Genomic DNA, 17,250 nt, shown 5'->3' with positions numbered 1-17,250 from the left:
CGATATCCTTTTTTCTGACGGCGGACCCCGGATCCTTGGCTGCCATGTTGGTGAACGTCGCACAGTGAAAGGTGATGCGCATGTCTAATCCTGTTATCAGCACCTGTGATGCTGGAGGTCGGAGCAAGCGGCTGTAAGTGGATTAGGCATACGCACGGCCTGTCACCGTGCTACGTTCACCAACATCAGGCAATTGTCCGCGGGCAGTGTGCATGCCTAACGCACCGAAAGCAGAACTCCGCCCGGACCAAGGAACGGCAAGAGGCCCGTATTGTGAATCCACATTTACTAAAGAATTGCATGATCCATCAAAAGTATCGAACATTACACCTAGTAAAATCACTGCCCGAATGAACAATTTCTGCGCAAATTGTCTGTGTTCATCGCTTGCTGTTCACCAGGCATATATTGGCGCATAGCCACCCAATCTGAACCTGGCAACGTTTGGCAGAAGGTTAGGTGGGCGGATGAGATTAAGAAGTTTGCAGGCATAAGGTGGGCGCCGCTGGCAAAGGACAGGAATAATTGGAGAGCCATGGGAGAAGCCTTTCTCCTGCAGTGAGCGTAGTCGGGCTGATGACGACGATGATGATAATGACCCACCCAAACCCCCAACCCAACCTCTCATACCACACCCAACCCCTTGCTCCCAATGGGAAGCCACTGTTTCGAGAGCTCAAACCAGGATGACCAGCGCAGACTGATCGACCAGGCAACCCCGATTGGAACAGATAATGAGGCCCTGGACTCAGGTCCCTAACCTCTTGGGGCTACAGTCAGGCTGCTGCTGCTGCTGATGATGATGAAGTAAAGTTTTCCAATCGGTCGGTAACATTCAAACTTTAGAACCGACCGCACGCGCACAAATCGAAAGGCTAGAAAAGTGAAAAGATTATGCTGCAGAATGCACATTAGTTCTTTCGAGCGAAATCAACTTCGAGCACCGAGAAAAGAAAGTAGAAGAGGCCGAGTTCGCCCCTGGAGCCAGTTGAGAGAACCCCGTTGTGCCGGAAGCTTTGCGAAACGAAAAATAGTTCGCGTTGTACGGCGCATATCCTTTACACGGCATCCTGTACGTGAACTGAAGGCCTTATATATAAGCTCTGAAACGCATTTACCATGGCAGGAACAGGCTGCGGCACTACTTTATGCGCTATTGAGTTGACACGCGTGCACATAGGAACAGAGTTGAGGAAGAAGTGAGCGTTGATGCGGCGCAAGGCTACAAATACGTGGACCCTTGACCCGGGCAGGCAGTCGGCATCTTGACAGCTTAGTCTCGGAGTGGCATCGAACATGCGCGAGATAGTCCACATTCAGACAGGCCAGTGTGGCAACCAGATTGGGGCGAAGGTAAGCCACCTCTACCACCTCGCGGGTTATTTCACGGCTCAGGGGATCGCGGTTGCCTTTCGGTCCCAGTGCCGGTCCCGGCGCTTTTTACGTTGGTGATTACGTTGCGTCCTAAACGCCACGTACTAGAATCTCGTTTCAGGATACGGGCGAAAGCAGTTGCCTGTAAAGCAGTCGCGGCTTTTAGCAGACGTTCTGCTTTCGTTCTAAGTTGTGGCCTTTTTGCGTTGGACAATGTTGAGCCCTAGCTAATGCTCATCGAAGGCTCTTGTTCTTGACCACTCCTTTCGCTCTGACCTTTTAATTACTGCTCGCGCTTTGAGAGCGTTGAGATATTGTTGTGTTATGGCATATAGCTCAGACTTTATTCCCGGTTGTAAAAAATTCGAGACAATCGGTCTTGGCGGTGAGGTGACATGGAACAGTTTTATGGCAAATGGCTGCCGCAAAGCGATCGGCGAAGATTCTTTGACGGAATTTTTTTTCGCGCGACCTAGTTTTCGCGTATGATGCAATCCAAAAGCCTCAAGCGATCTTAGGCCCTTCCGGTTTTCCGCCATCAGCAAGACACATGGCGGGTGAGAATCGATGACAGTTGACGAGTTGACTACAAAAACCAGTTGACAAGTGGAACTGTAGCAGTTATATGTTGCTTTCGCTGTGAATTACAGCATCTAAATATGATTTGACTGCCGCCACTGCGCGATGTGACGCCACTCTAATTACTGAAATCTTTTCCCGTCTGCAGTTTTGGGAGGTGATTTCCGATGAGCATGGCATCGATCCGAGCGGGGCGTACCATGGTGATTCGGACCTCCAGTTGGAGCGCATCAATGTCTACTGCAATGAGGCCTCCGGTACGCGTCTGGCTGTATTTCGGTTGATAATTTCACTTTGAAGCTTCCCCGTCGAGTTTATCTTGCCTTGCGGCTGTTTCGCACTGCTAAGCATTAGGGAAATTTTCCGGGCCGTTTGGCACATGACTTCAACAGAAACAGCAAGCGAAAGACAAAACCGAACGCTGTGTGTATGGTTGTCCCTTATTCTCGCTCCTGCCTTAATAGCGCTGTTTGTGCTGTTAAGCTGATATCTGGCCTGTCAATGGAGCTTCTTCAACGGCAGGCCTTTGCTCTTCAAGCTTTAAATTCTACAACCGATCGCGCAAATCTAGTCAGGTCAAAGTGCAACGCCTAGTGACCTCTTCTGCTTGCGGCATGTTATGCTAGGCCATTGCAGCTTTTGAGGTTGCATTGCCACAAGTCCCGCAGGGATTAGATTGAAGGTTCTTGACCAAAGCCTTTTTTCTCATAGGCAATGAATGTTCACAACGCGAATGAGTTTGGAATAATAATAATAATAATAATCATAATTGGTTTTGGGGGAAGGAAATGGCGCAGTGTCGGTCTCATATATCAGCGGACACTTGAACCGCGCCGCAAGGGAACGGATAAAGGTGGGAGTGAAAGAAGAAAGGAAGAGAGAGGTGCCGTAGTGGAGGGCTCCGGAAAAATTTCGGCCACCTGGGGATCTTTAACGTGCACTGACATCGCACAGCACACGGGCGCCTTAGCGTTTTTCCTCCATAAAAACGCAGCCGCCGCGGTGGGGTTCGAACGCTGGTTTTGAATTCCCTCGTCAGGTTTGACGAGGACATAGTACGTCTCCCCTCTACTACGTTTCCTCTTGCTGCAGTGAGTTTGTAAGGAGTTTTTAACTCTATGTTTGCTAATACCGCCGCTGTGCTTCATTTGGAAGGGACTCGATCATGACATCCATGATTCGGCGGACGCATTTCTATGGAGGCGAGACCATAAAGAGCCGTGTGTTCTGCGATCTTATTGCGCGTAAAGTAACCCGAGGTGGTGCAAATTTATCCAGAGGCCGGCACTACTGCGTTGATGACAGCCCATGTACAGAATTCGGAATGTTAATCCCATATAGGACACCGTTTGTTTAGTAATACGGAACAGAATCGAAACAGGAGTCGCAACAGGACGTTAATGTAGTGACATCATTTTGATCCATCTCAATTTATCTATCAACATTTCACCTTCTGTTTTTCTGCTGAAAGATATTTAAATATTTTATTATTAAATATAACTGGATCATCTGTTTAAAGGCCGGGAGGTGGCGGAAGGGCCTAGTAGTGCCGCTTTTATTTGCTATGACACCTACAGTTGGTGCGCTCCATTTCCTTTCTTTAACTGGCTTTGTTGTGACGCAGGTACTTGTAATAACTGCACGGTATCTTTGTTGCCGCTAAGTGATATTTATTTTTTGTTTCAGAAGGTAAATACGTGCCTCGGGCCATCCTGGTTGACTTGGAGCCGGGAACCATGGACGCCGTCCGCTCGGGACAGTTTGGACAACTCTTCCGGCCGGATAACTTTGTGTTCGGCAAGGGGCTTCTCGGCTTAAAATCTACTACATAAACGCACCCACAAGAGCGCACAGTGCAGACTAATCTTTAAAGCGCAGAACTGGCTAAATTTGTACCCACATCTCTGTACGCGCAGCGAATCCTCGCTCAGTATAATCCAGTCCGAGTGGCAGTCAGTTTAATACAGCCACGCAATCAAGTACTTCGAGTTTGAAATATGAGCATTCTCATCAGTTCCTTGCGAAACCTAGGCCGCCAAGATTGAGACGCAAGATTGGTGGTTCATCAAGAATGTAGTGCGCCGTGAAAAGAGCATATTACGAGAGAGGCAACACATGGGCCATTTCGAAATTAAATTGAATCGGAATTAGCTCCGTTAATCGAGGAAATACAAGGCAAAAGCTGTCGGCGTTCAATGTGTTCATTGACGTGGACACCGTTCTAGACGCTTAAGGAAGTGCGTAAACTGGCTCCCCGGGTCAGTGGACGCTTCACTCGCCCTTCGAGTTACGTGACGATGGTGAAGACATGTGGGCTGCATGCATTAATATTAATTGGTTTTTGGGTAAAGGAAATGGCGCAGTATCTGTCTCATATATCGTTGAACACCTGAACCGCGCTGTAAGGGAAGGGATAAGGGTGGGAGTGAAGAAGAAAGGAAGAAAGAGATGCCGTAGTGGAGGGCTCCGGAATATTTTCGACCACCTGGGGATCTTTAGCGTGCACTGACATCGCACAGCCCATTGGCGCCTTAGCGTTTTGCCTCAGTAAAAACTCAGCCGCCACGGTCGGGTTCGAACCCGCGAACTCCGGAGCAGTAGCTGAGCGCCCTAACCACTGAGTCACCGCGGCGGGTCTCTGAATACATTAGCACTGATAACTTCGTGGTGGACACGCGGCACTGCAGTAATAGGCCGCAGCGTTCATTGGGTGATCAACCTCTCGCGATCATCAACTGCAACCTGCCACAGAGGCAGGGTGGACGCGCTGCATATCCAAAGTGCGGAAGGCAATCAAGTGGGGTTTTAAAGTGAAGGCTTTACTGGCCGCAAACTTGCTATTTCGCCGTGGCGATGCTCAGAGGAAGCACATAACGTCACAACGCGCGGTTCACCGCGCATATTTCTCTCTTTCTCGCTCCCTAGTCACTACTGAGCATGCGCCACTAGTAGCACCGAGCCACAGGTGTTCCGGCGCTGCGCAGCGCCATGCCTTTCCTCAAAATCCAACTTTCAATTTTCAGTTTTCTCTTTTTTCTTTCCCTCCCTCCTTTATCGCTTCCTTTACGGCGCGGTTCGGGTGTCCACCGAGATATGTGAGACTGTTACTGTGTCATTTCCTTTCCTCAAAAACCAAAAAAATCTAGTCAGCCGACGGCGTTCATAGTTCATTGGCATTGAGAACTTTGAAAAGGCCGTTCATTTTCACGAAAGGAAAGGCGTAATATTAAATGTAATAATTAGTTTTGGGGGAAAGGAAATTGCGCAGTATCTGTCCCGTATATCGTTGGACACCTGAACCGAGTTGTAAGGGAAGGGATAAACGAGGGAGTGAAAGAAGAAAGAGGTGCCGTAGTGGTTGGCTCCGGAATAATTTCGACCACTTGGGGATCTTTAACGTGCACTGACATCGCACAAGACGCGGGCACCTTAGCGTTTTTCCACCATAAAAACGCAGCCGCCGCGGTCAAGTTCGAACCCGGGAACTCCGGATCAGTAGCCGAGCGCCCTAACCACTGAGCCACCGCGGCGCACAACCGGCTCCATGGGTCAGTGGAGACCTAAATCTCGCTTTCATGCATGTGGCGCTGGTGTCGAACTGCAAAAGAATGCTTTGAATGCGTTCCCCACATTGGATAGGCAGCGCGCCCTCCCTGCCACCCTGGGAGGTGGCACGCAGTTAATGGTTGATCGCGAGATATTGATCAGCAAACGAACGCAGCGGCTTAGCTATTGCTGCAGTGCCGCATGTCAGCCACAACGCTGTCAGCGCTATTGCATTCAGGCCACATCTCTCTCCCACCACTGCCACATGCATAATAATAATTGAATGAGGCGTCCGCATATCCATATCCAGGCAGCCAGTTATGCGCCCTTCCTTTGTTCAACTCCATCGTCGTCTAGAACTTTGTCAACGCCAAGAACACAGTGAACGCCGACACCTTTCGCTTTGTATACCCTAGATTAACTGAGCTAATCCACATTAATTTTTTGCAGTTGCATGCCAACGCCACTTTACATGAAAGCGAAAGTGAGGTGTCCACTGACCCAGGGAGCCATTTGTGCGCCTTTCCTTTCGTAAAAATGAACGGCCTCTAGGTTTTCAACACCAATGCACCAAATGAGCGCCGGCGGCTCACTTGTTTTGCTCGGTTTTGAGGAAAGGAAATGGAGAAGCAACTGTCCATATCTCTCGGTGGACGCTAGATCGAATGGATAAAGGCGGGATGGAAACAAGAAAAAAGAAAACTTGAAAATGAATTTTTAAGAAAGGTGTGGCGCGACGCAGCGGCGGAACACCTATGGCTCGGTGCAACTAGTGGTTCATGCGCAGTAGTGACTAGACACGCTTACCCGAAATGGGCCGCTGGCTATAGTCTAGCGTAGCTCTCGCTACAAAAGATTCCATCCGGCTTTGACACAACACCACATCACTCAGCAAAACGCATAGGTGGCGCATTACACAAGGAAGGGAGGCGGCCGTCTGCGGGGACAATCCGGCATAAAACAAAAATATTAAAGACAGATATAACACAGGATATGAGCACAGCAGGCGGCTCTCCCTCCCCTGTGTTCATGTCATTTGTCACTCGTTTTACGTAGTGACTCGCTGGAGAGATTGTGTTCTGTAGCCGAGTACAATGCGAGCCATGACTTGTTGAATTGTTTGCAGACGTGAACATATATTTTCAAATTCTTTCATCCGTCGCATTATCGGAAACTTCCGCAAGCTGTTAACTTCAACTGTGTTGAGCGTTGCTTATCTCTCTACTCGCTACCTCCACCAAGCAGCATAAGTATAGTTTTTTCCGCCCAGTGCATGGCTTTCTTTCTACATGAATAATTCCAATAAGTTCGTTGTGTCGCCTCCCAGCCTCCACGTGGCCAATGAAACGCTGAGCAGTATAATTCAATATATGCAAATATTCATTGTTTGTTCTTGTGATATTTAGCGTGCTTATAGAGAACTGTACTATTGTTGTTTTTGATAGTGCCACGTTTATTTGGTGTACTAGCTTTAACAAAATATTTTCAAATAATGTATTGTAATTGCAGTTGGTAATTTTCACCTGTATTCTAGTGCATTCTTATGGTGTTGTATTGCCTTAAGTATTGTGTATATTTGTTGCATATTTTCAGAGTAACGTGTGTAACGATTACTGCAGTCTGATGCTTGAATTTTAATAAAGAATGTTTTGGATACAACCATGTGTCTCCTCACGGGATTAAACTTAGTGATGCAAACGAAGCCTAGCTTCAGAAGGATCGACATCTGAGCTGCGTTGTCTTTTCTACGTTCTTGTTCGTTTTGAGTGCACTAAACTTTTCCTTAAAGCCTAGCCTTTGCTGAAACGAGAATGCAGATATTAATCACAAAGTGAACATATATGTTGGTGTTTACAACCGCACGCGTTTCATCAAGTTTTGTTGTTTTCCTCATAATAATAACAACAATAATAATCCCGTTGATCGCACTTCGTTCTTTTTAATTTGGTGGAATTAAAATGAAATGGCATATTTTCCAGTAGCGCAGCAGGCTACAGGGTGTTGTCGGTATAGGGAAAGGGGGCCTGCATGCGCATTAGCCCAGGGCCCCATTTTTCTTATTCCGGCCCTGGAATCGCACACAGCGCTCCACAACCCACCCAATGGACCACCGGTGTCCAAAGAATGAACGAAGGGCGTCTGCTACCAAACGTTAGGACTTCCGATGGAGGCCTATAGTTTTATCCCGAATACGAACTACAGACATCCCTGGGACCATCGCATGCAAAATAAAGGCGGCCGAATGAACGTCCTACGTACGTCCACGCCGGACATTCAGACGTCCTTCGGATCCCAAAATTAGGATATAAGTTCCCGGATACGTCTATAGAACGTCCCTTCCCGCATTTGACGCGCGCATGACATCCACTAGTACGTCACCACAGTTCGGATGCTCATACCACCATCGATGAACCCAATTCCTACCGTCATCAGCCAGACGGCCGGAAACGAACATTTCTTGGACCATTTTATGGCAGCTGCTAAAACAAATACGGTTGAAAGCTGTAATTCCTTGGCATTAGCTGAACACCCAAGGAAGAATTAACATGCATACAACTTTCTCAAAAACTCTGAGACGACTGCAGTCTGCTGCATTGAAGAAATGCGAAAGCATTAGCGGTGGTGGCTGCTGGTGCGTTTAGGTGCTTCGTTTGTACCACTAAGTACTTTCTTTGTACGACTAGGTGGTTCCTTTGTACGACAAGGTGATTCTTTTTTACAACTATTCGCTTCTGTTTCTTCTCCTCTTTCTTCTACTTCTGCTTCTATGCCTTTGAGTTGAATATGAAGTCATTTTTATAAGTTCCGTTAGAAGGGTCCCCAAAACTCACGCGTAAGCTTGAAGGTTCAACACGACTTTTATGTGCAGCGAAACGGGCGTAAGTACGAGAGTGGCAATATATGTGCTTTTTCCAAATTAAGATTCTATCCGCAGTTGCTACACCGCAGAACACAACGCCCCACATCACTCCAGCAAAACGGGTATGTGACATATTAATGACTGGATGTAGTCCTCAGCGGGAGAAATCTGGCAGAGTGCAAAAAAAATTAGGACAGCGATAACAGATGGGTACTGCAGAGAGCCTCCTTCTGTCCTCGTCTTGTCTGCCACATAGCTCTTTTACCAGAGTGACTTAGTGCCGAGATTGAGTTCTGAAGGCCGAGTGAAACATAGCCATCACTTGTTATAGTCTTTACATGCCTGAAAACTAATTAAATTAATTCACACGTAACAGCATCCTAATATTATCCAAACTTAACTTTACCTATGAAATGCGGTGTTTATCCCCCTATTGGCTATGGCCATCAGGCCACTTAAGTCAATTTTTGTTGCCTTTCTGGCTGCTGTGTGAAGTGTGTTTGGATAGTGGCTTTCCTTTATTGCATATTCCAGTACTGATTTTCTTCAGAATACAGTTTGTGCAAGTATACGCCTTTCACAACCTGCCCCTTCAGGTCAGAGTGGTGCTGGCAACAACTGGGCCAAGGGCCACTACACCGAGGGTGCTGAACTGGTGGACTCGGTGCTCGACGTTGTGCGCAAGGAGGCGGAATCCTGCGACTGCATGCAGGGATTCCAGCTGACCCACTCCCTGGGCGGTGGTACTGGATCTGGCATGGGCACACTGCTCATCTCGAAGATCCGTGAAGAGTACCCCGATCGCATCATGAACACCTACAGTGTAGTGCCCTCTCCAAAGGTGTGTGACATTATCTGCAGGACCCAATTTCAGCATCTTTGAAACAAAGCAAACATGACATTTCGGCCTTGCTTTATAAGGCGCCTTCCTTGAATTTTGATTAGTCGGTATGCACAAAGTTCTCATTCTCTTCCTGCGGCTACCTCTAGGTTTCGGACACTGTCGTCGAGCCCTACAATGCTACTTTGTCAATGCATCAGCTTGTGGAGAACACCGACGAGACCTACTGCATCGACAACGAAGCACTCTACGACATTTGCTTCCGGACGCTGAAGCTCACGACTCCCACCTACGGAGACCTTAACCACTTGGTTTCTGCAACGATGTCGGGTGTGACCACATGCCTGAGGTAAGTATTTCTCAGCTTCGTTCAAGGGGTCACTTAAGCGCCTCATGCATGTTCATAAAGAGCCCAAAGAGGTCGACACCATCCGCCGAATTGCTAGTTCCGACGGCAGTGATCGGTTCAATATGGAACAAGCACTGCAAAGACTGCGGTCGCCAAGGTCTTTTACAAAATATTTAGAGTAATACATTACAGCTAATCTCCATGTATGAAGTGCATGTGGTGGCAATATTTTCAGAAAATACAATGACGAGCAAGAAAGCAAATAAAAGCACCCTCACCGTCCGCATAAAAACTAACAAACACCGCACCTGCTATAGCCAGCCAAGCAGCTGCTCAAGGAAGCTTTGAAAAGCACTTCAAGGAAAGTGAATTCGGCAGCGGCAGCAATAACGAGAAGGCGGCTGTCGTCGGGAATAATGGAGCGGCGCCTAATCTACGGCATGCGATTGCACACATTGGGAATAAAATGGCCGTGTTTAACCACTGTACCTCAAAAAACCCATGAGGCGAAAAGGTAAATTAAGGCCTCGCGCTGTAAATGATGAAAAACTACTCTGTTCAAAAGCAAACATCTCAAATCTCTTGGAAATAATTTAGGTGTGTGTCAGTGGAGAATACTTTTTGAACTTTTTCTCCTTTATAAAGCGCACATTTATCTCGTTCAGCTCCTTAATCCTAGCGTACAGGACCTCCATATAAAGCATCACGTATATTGAAATCAGTTATCCCCGTTTTCTCTTTGGGAAAAGGGAATACAAATTCCCACGTTTTGGTATGGAAGTTTTTCTTCGATAAATAGTGGCACTTTCTGAGGACGTTGGGAGCAGAGTACAACATTAGCCTGCTGAGCAGTCAGTATGGAATAAATACTGGGTGCCATTGTTGGGAGATGGTGGTTTAGGGCCTGGAGAACGATCACATAATTCTAAAGTGCCACGACAACCGGCAGACCGGTGAAGTTAATACCCATCGATGTTCTCCTAATGTAGTAATTTGTATAACCTTTGAAGCTGGATACGAAGCAGTGACCACGTGAAGAATCCATTTTTATTTTTTGTGATTTTGCCAATGAATCGAAACCAGCAACCGAAGAAATCATGTTATCTTACTGAAGCTGGTTTGTTTCTCCGCCGTTGTAATTTGGCTGAGGCAAATAACAGGCATGCAGTTTTAATGTTCTCTAGAACAGACTGGCAAAGTGTAAACTATGTCACTTCTGAAATTTTCATGAGTTCGTTCTTTCATTGGGCTTCGTTGTCTGCACTGGCGTGAAGAGAACTGAATTTCAAATTTGATGACCCGATATTCAAAAGCTTTGAATGAACAGCGCGCAACAATCGCGACATTCTACAAGATGCCTCCACTGACCGTTGTAGCTGCTCCACAATCTTACCACAATCTTGTTCTGACTGTTCCCAAACAAGAGCGCCCAACATACCTCTAAATTCTCTCTCCCCTTGTGAATTAAGCGGGCTTCTAATCAGCACCGTCCCATTCCTCACAGATTTCCTGGGCAGCTGAATGCTGATCTTCGCAAGCTGGCCGTTAACATGGTGCCCTTCCCTCGCTTCCACTTCTTCCTGACTGGATTCGCTCCACTCACGTCCCGCGGCTGCCAGGAGTACCGGGCTCTGACTGTGCCGGAGCTGACGCAACAGATGTTCGATGCCAAAAACATGATGGCTGCTTGCGACCCCCGCCACGGTCGTTACCTGACAGTTGCTGCAGTCTTCAGAGGCCAAATGAGCATGCGGGAAGTCGATGACCAGATGCTCAACATCCAGAACAAGCAGTCGAGTCACTTCGTTGAATGGATCCCGAACAGCGTAAAGACAGCTGTCTGTGACATACCGCCTCGAGGTCTGAAGATGTCTGCTACTTTCATTGGGAACAGCACAGCCATTCAAGAGATTTTCAGGCGGATCTCCGAGCAGTTTACAGGTGACCATCGTGTTTGATTTGAAAGTGCTTCTTAAAAGCACATGCTTTCATTGTAGGTACCCATTGCTGTCGAGTTTCTGGGACAGCGCATTTTCGGGGACAGTTCTAGGAGTGTGACCCGGCCTGCTTGATATATTATTTTTTTTGCAGCTATGTTCCGCCGCAAGGCCTTTCTGCATTGGTATACTGGAGAGGGCATGGACGAGTATGAGTTCATCGAGGCAGAGTCCAACTTGAACGACCTGGTGTCAGAATACCAACAGTACCAGGAGTCCACACCTGAGGACGAGGGGGAATTCGAGGAGACCCAGGCAGAGGCCTAGTTTTTTGTGTGCAGCGCTTTTTTCTTTCGCTTTACAATAAAGTGTTTGTTTGTCATGGATCCTTCTTTTTGAGCCAGGTGCTTGTGCACTTTAGTATGTCGTAGGCCCGGACTGCGTCACAAGGATGGTCTTGCAAAGCAGCTAAACCTTACTGTATTGCAATGTGCGCACATCTGTAAATAGCCGTGTGACTGGCGTTTTCGACATTTTGACGAAACTCTAAAATCTGTTAAAAGCTTCTCATCGAACCACTTTTAGAGCGAACGCAAGGTGATCTTAAGGAAAACAAGTTTTGATGAGCTATTATTGGTCTCGGATACTTCCTGTCAGATGATGTGGCAAATTCTCTGTGCTGTCGAAACTGATATGAGACGAGCCGGTTTTTAGAACATCGCTTCGGAGAATACATTTTGCCTATTATTCTCAGTGTTATTTGACTGAGTTTTTTTGGCGTATTATCTAGCCATCATCTTTTGTTTCATATTTTTACGATTTTTAACAAAAACATCAGTGACGGGATCTTCGTCAATACTAGGAAGATCGTATCACTTTCCTTGAGAGGCTCTTCTACTTGAGGGAAGGAAAACACGATGAGAAGACGCCGACAGGACATCGAGTAGCATTTGAGGCTGCTTGACCAATTCATTGTTCAGCGATAGTCGAGCTCCTCGGGGCTGCTGAACCTGTAGCGATCGAACCACAAGGCCCATATCTCGTTCTTCTGTGAGCGGCATAGCCCTAACCCGGGACGCAGAGCAGAAAGGTTCGTCGCCAAAGGCTTTGGCGATTCGCCACTGTGAGGAGCCCTCAATCCTTAATACTCAACGAACATTACCCGTGTTGAATTCGGCGCTATTGAATCAGAATCCCTTAGCGTGGTGTCCACAGAAACAGAGGGTAGGTGCTTTGGAAGCCACGCGAGCTTTCGTGATCTGAAAGCCCTATGGTTGGAAGCGGGAGCGATATTTCCGGCGAGGGCCTGGCGTAAACAGCTCTTTGTCTCTATAGCAGTTTAGCGTCAGCATCACCAGCTCTTAACGCGATAGCGGTAAAGGCCCCGTTCACCCGAAAATCCAGTGCCGATGTTCGTGTTTTCGGTGTTGTGAGTGAAAAATCGCAAGATCTTGATTGCCCAGGTATTGAATGCCCAGGTATTTTTGGATGCAAAGTAGAGAACGACCGTTTGCATATATGGTAATTAACCGATTGCGCTACCGCGTTATACCCTTAGGGCGGAGCTTAAGTGATCCTTCCAAGTTTTGCATGGCAGGTATGAAAGCGCTTCCTGATGTCCCTGAGGGGCGCAAGTATGTCTCCGTAGTACGTTTGCATTACAGGATAGGTTCCCACTTCGTCGACTACCGCTTGGTTTTATGACCGCGAGCTGTGGCGTTCGTGATTTGATTCCCGGTGTGTAGAGCCCATGTCATGGTAAGTGGTTCTCAGCTGGTAACCCCATGGCGGAATATTTGGGAAGCCTTCTCGATTGGGCTACCGCTGGTGTAATTACGACTGATTGTCTGCGACTCGACGTTACTGTGAAGGATCTGTACCATCTGTGGTCGTCGGCGACTGCGAGGATTTTCGTGGTCAAATAGCATCCAGGTCGCGGCAGTGTAACGCGAAATTCGGCGACAACTCGTGCACTGCTGGATTGGAACTCGTTGCATTTTTATCGCCTTACCGTAATATCCGGTATACAGTCCGCACGCAGTGTATAGTCCGCAACGCACAATTTTGGCTGCATATGGATTGTAAAACTTTTATTTCCAACAGTTTGAGAGGCTTTAGGCCCCTCGCCTAAACGACAGCCAGAATGTCCTGACTTGTGGCGGCGTCTTCGGCCAGTTGTACGACACTTGTCTGAATCATCAGATCGGTGCTGAATAGGAGAGCCTCCCATTGGTCAAGCGACAGACATTTTTTTCCCTCCAGGGGGGCAAAAGGGCATTTCCAATATATATGGTTGAGATCCGCGTTGTGGTGACATAGCTTGCACACATTTGAATATTGTGACGGATAATCAAGTCTACACATAACTGGGTTCTGGAATGTATGAGTCTGGAGACGGCTGCCAAGAAGAAAAATACTAGACTTTCCGCACCCGTTACATACACTATCAGAATCAGGCGTGCGAACAGCTCATAAAATTATATTTGGCGCAGTTCAAGTATCACAAAACGTGTCAATAGAGTAAGCTACGCGAATTTTGTGCCACATTCAGCGATGCTGAAAAAGAAAAAAATGCTGTGCAGTGCATATATACAGATGGTCTGCAAAGCGCAAAATATAAATTTTTTATCATGTATAACTCGCAGACTGTATACCAGAAACAATAGTATATGTTACATAATTTCTGCCCCTCCCCCTAAAAGAGCCGCTTTCTATATATATATATATATATATATATATATATATATATATATATATATATATATATATATATATATATATATATATATATATCAAATTCTTTCTCAGTATACAGGAAATGTTAGGCATCTCATGGCAAGGAAATATGCTACAGATTAGAAATTACGACCTACACTGCGCTCATCATCCTCGTCCGTAGCGTTTTCCTCGTTCCATTCACTGACAAGCACAAGGCACTCCGAGCGTATGTAAGTTCTAAAGCTTCATTTGGGTAAGCACAACGAATTAATGACTCAAATAACATTTATTTACTTACATTCAACCGCATAAACGAACTGTTCGATCAGTGTTTATATTTTTTAACGGCAAGCTCATGATTCACACAAAGATGAGGAAGAGGAGGTTTACGACGTTCCGCGATGTGTTCATCTCTAAAAACTCAAATTTCCTTTAAAAAATATAAGGTACACTTTTTACGCACTTCTTGGCCTTCGACGGATTCTGAGCTGACCCCTCTTTATGGGAGTGAGTCATTAACCTTGCGAGACCAACGACAACCAAAGACGGTTGACCACAAATCACCTACTCCTTCAGTGCAGATGCCCGCCGCGGTGGCTCAGTGGTTAGGGCGCTCGACTACTAATCCGGAGTTCCCGGGTTCGAACCCGACCGGACCGGCTGCGTTTTTATGGAGGAAAAACGCTAAGGCGCCCGTGTGCTGTGCGATGTCAGTGCACGTTAAAGATCCCCAGGTGGTCGAAATTATTTCGGAGCCCTCCACTACGGCGCCTATTCATTTCTTCTTTCACTCCCTCCTTTATTCCTTCCCTTATGGCGCGGTTCAGGTGTCCAACGATATATGATACAGATACTGCGCCATTTCCTTTCCCCCAAAAAACCAATTATTATAATTATTCAGCGCAGATCGGGTTTTGGGTAGGTGTCGCATTTATAAATATACCACCGCAAAACGTAAGCCCATGTTACGGCAGAAGGGAAGACATTACGACAAATCCATTGCTCTCCTCACTGTAGTCGCGTCTCTTTTTGTGTACTCACTTCGTTTTTACAATTCGTGAGTATCGTTACAACAGATCCTGGTTGGACGAGCGTAATGGAAATGCCTGCTCGATGCTGCGGCACCTTGGAAGCCTTAACCCGGGAAGCAATGCGCAAGCTGTGCAACATACTCTGAAAAGCTGTTAAAATTGTATGTACTGAATTTCGCGAGAGAGGGGTCACAGTCGTGTTCTCACAAAAAAATACTCAGCATATTTAATCCAGTTAATGAACAATTTCGAACGTAAGGAGGCCCGTACCAAATCGCACTCAGCTTGCCACCGTTACAAATGCTGGTAAGGAATTGTCTGGTTTGCTGCTGGGGCCTGATGTTTAATTCACAGGAAGTTATTTTAAACACCTGTTTTGATGAACAGCACGGGGAAGGCGCAAATGCAACCATTTTTCGCTTAATTCTGTACACTAGGTATGCGGATATCCATGGCTATTGAGGAAGGCTCCAAGTTTGTTCCTCTTACGTTATGTTAAGGTCTGTTTACACGATGAACCCCATATCGGAGACGCCGCAGTGCCTTTGGCGGTCGTCTGCTGATACCAAGGTCGCCAGTTCGATTCCTGCCGCGGCGGCCATATTTCGATGGAAGCGTAATACAAAAATACCCGTGTGCTGCAGTGACATGTGGCGCATGTTAAGATCCCCATTTGGGCTAAATTATTCTCCAGCTCTCCACTACGGTGTTCCTCATACCCCATGTGTCGGTTCGAGACGTTAAACTCGACAATTACTAAAAAGAAAATCTGGAGACCAGTTTTTGTGTCTCGAAACAGGCTTCGCGTGACTTTCTACTTTCAGTTCGTTAAGTTCGCGCCTGGCCCGTATCTGGCCTGGCCCCGGTTGATGATGATGATGATTTTGGCCTCTGGTTGAATGGTACGTACCCACGGTGGGGGAGTGAGTGGACAGGGTACATTGGCCCCGGTTATCAGCGCACCAGGGGTTCCAGCAGAAATTCCGATATCCTTTTTTCTGACGGCGGACCCCGGATCCTTGGCTGCCATGTTGGTGAACGTCGCACAGTGAAAGGTGATGCGCATGTCTAATCCTGTTATCAGCACCTGTGATGCTGGAGGTCGGAGCAAGCGGCTGTAAGTGGATTAGGCATACGCACGGCCTGTCACCGTGCTACGTTCACCAACATCAGGCAATTGTCCGCGGGCAGTGTGCATGCCTAACGCACCGAAAGCAGAACTCCGCCCGGACCAAGGAACGGCAAGAGGCCCGTATTGTGAATCCACATTTACTAAAGAATTGCATGATCCATCAAAAGTATCGAACATTACACCTAGTAAAATCACTGCCCGAATGAACAATTTCTGCGCAAATTGTCTGTGTTAATCGCTTGCTGTTCACCAGGCATATATTGGCGCATAGCCACCCAATCTGAACCTGGCAACGTTTGGCAGAAGGTTAGGTGGGCGGATGAGATTAAGAAGTTTGCAGGCATAAGGTGGGCGCCGCTGGCAAAGGACAGGAATAATTGGAGAGCCATGGGAGAAGCCTTTCTCCTGCAGTGAGCGTAGTCGGGCTGATGACGACGATGATGATAATGACCCACCCAAACCCCCAACCCAACCTCTCATACCACACCCAACCCCTTGCTCCCAATGGGAAGCCACTGTTTCGAGAGCTCAAACCAGGATGACCAGCGCAGACTGATCGACCAGGCAACCCCGATTGGAACAGATAATGAGGCCCTGGACTCAGGTCCCTAACCTCTTGGGGCTACAGTCAGGCTGCTGCTGCTGCTGATGATGATGAAGTAAAGTTTTCCAATCGGTCGGTAACATTCAAACTTTAGAACCGACGGCACGCGCACAAATCGAAAGGCTAGAAAAGTGAAAAGATTATGCTGCAGAATGCACATTAGTTCTTTCGAGCGAAATCAACTTCGAGCACCGAGAAAAGAAAGTAGAAGAGGCCGAGTTCGCCCCTGGAGCCAGTTGAGAGAACCCCGTTGTGCCGGAAGCTTTGCGAAACGAAAAA

General features: G+C 47.2%; 1 protein-coding gene across 1 annotated transcript; it reads left to right on the top strand.

Annotated features, from left to right (window-relative positions):
- The first annotated feature begins 1,002 nt into the window (after nucleotides 1–1,002).
- Nucleotides 1,003–11,870, top strand: LOC144132385 (tubulin beta-4 chain-like). Its single transcript, XM_077664752.1, has 7 exons — nucleotides 1,003–1,353; nucleotides 2,102–2,210; nucleotides 3,640–3,750; nucleotides 8,956–9,200; nucleotides 9,350–9,549; nucleotides 11,054–11,490; nucleotides 11,641–11,870. Exons 1-7 carry the CDS (start codon nucleotides 1,297–1,299, stop codon nucleotides 11,811–11,813), a joined length of 1,332 nt encoding a protein of 443 aa, XP_077520878.1. The 5' UTR covers nucleotides 1,003–1,296; the 3' UTR covers nucleotides 11,814–11,870.
- Nucleotides 11,871–17,250: the final 5,380 nt, after the last annotated feature.

This window comes from Amblyomma americanum, chromosome 1, assembly GCF_052857255.1.
Source record: "Amblyomma americanum isolate KBUSLIRL-KWMA chromosome 1, ASM5285725v1, whole genome shotgun sequence".
NCBI lineage: Eukaryota > Metazoa > Arthropoda > Arachnida > Ixodida > Ixodidae > Amblyomma > Amblyomma americanum.
This window is presented reverse-complemented; position numbering and strand designations above follow the sequence as displayed.

Bases quoted from the DNA above. Each gene is read 5' to 3' on its own strand.
- LOC144132385 (XM_077664752.1), top strand. From the start codon at position 1,297: ATGCGCGAGATAGTCCACATTCAGACAGGCCAGTGTGGCAACCAGATT. The intron at 1,354-2,101 runs GTAAGCCACCTC...TCCCGTCTGCAG, and splicing joins GCAACCAGATTGGGGCGAAG to TTTTGGGAGGTGATTTCCGA. The intron at 2,211-3,639 runs GTACGCGTCTGG...TTTTTGTTTCAG, and splicing joins CTACTGCAATGAGGCCTCCG to AAGGTAAATACGTGCCTCGG.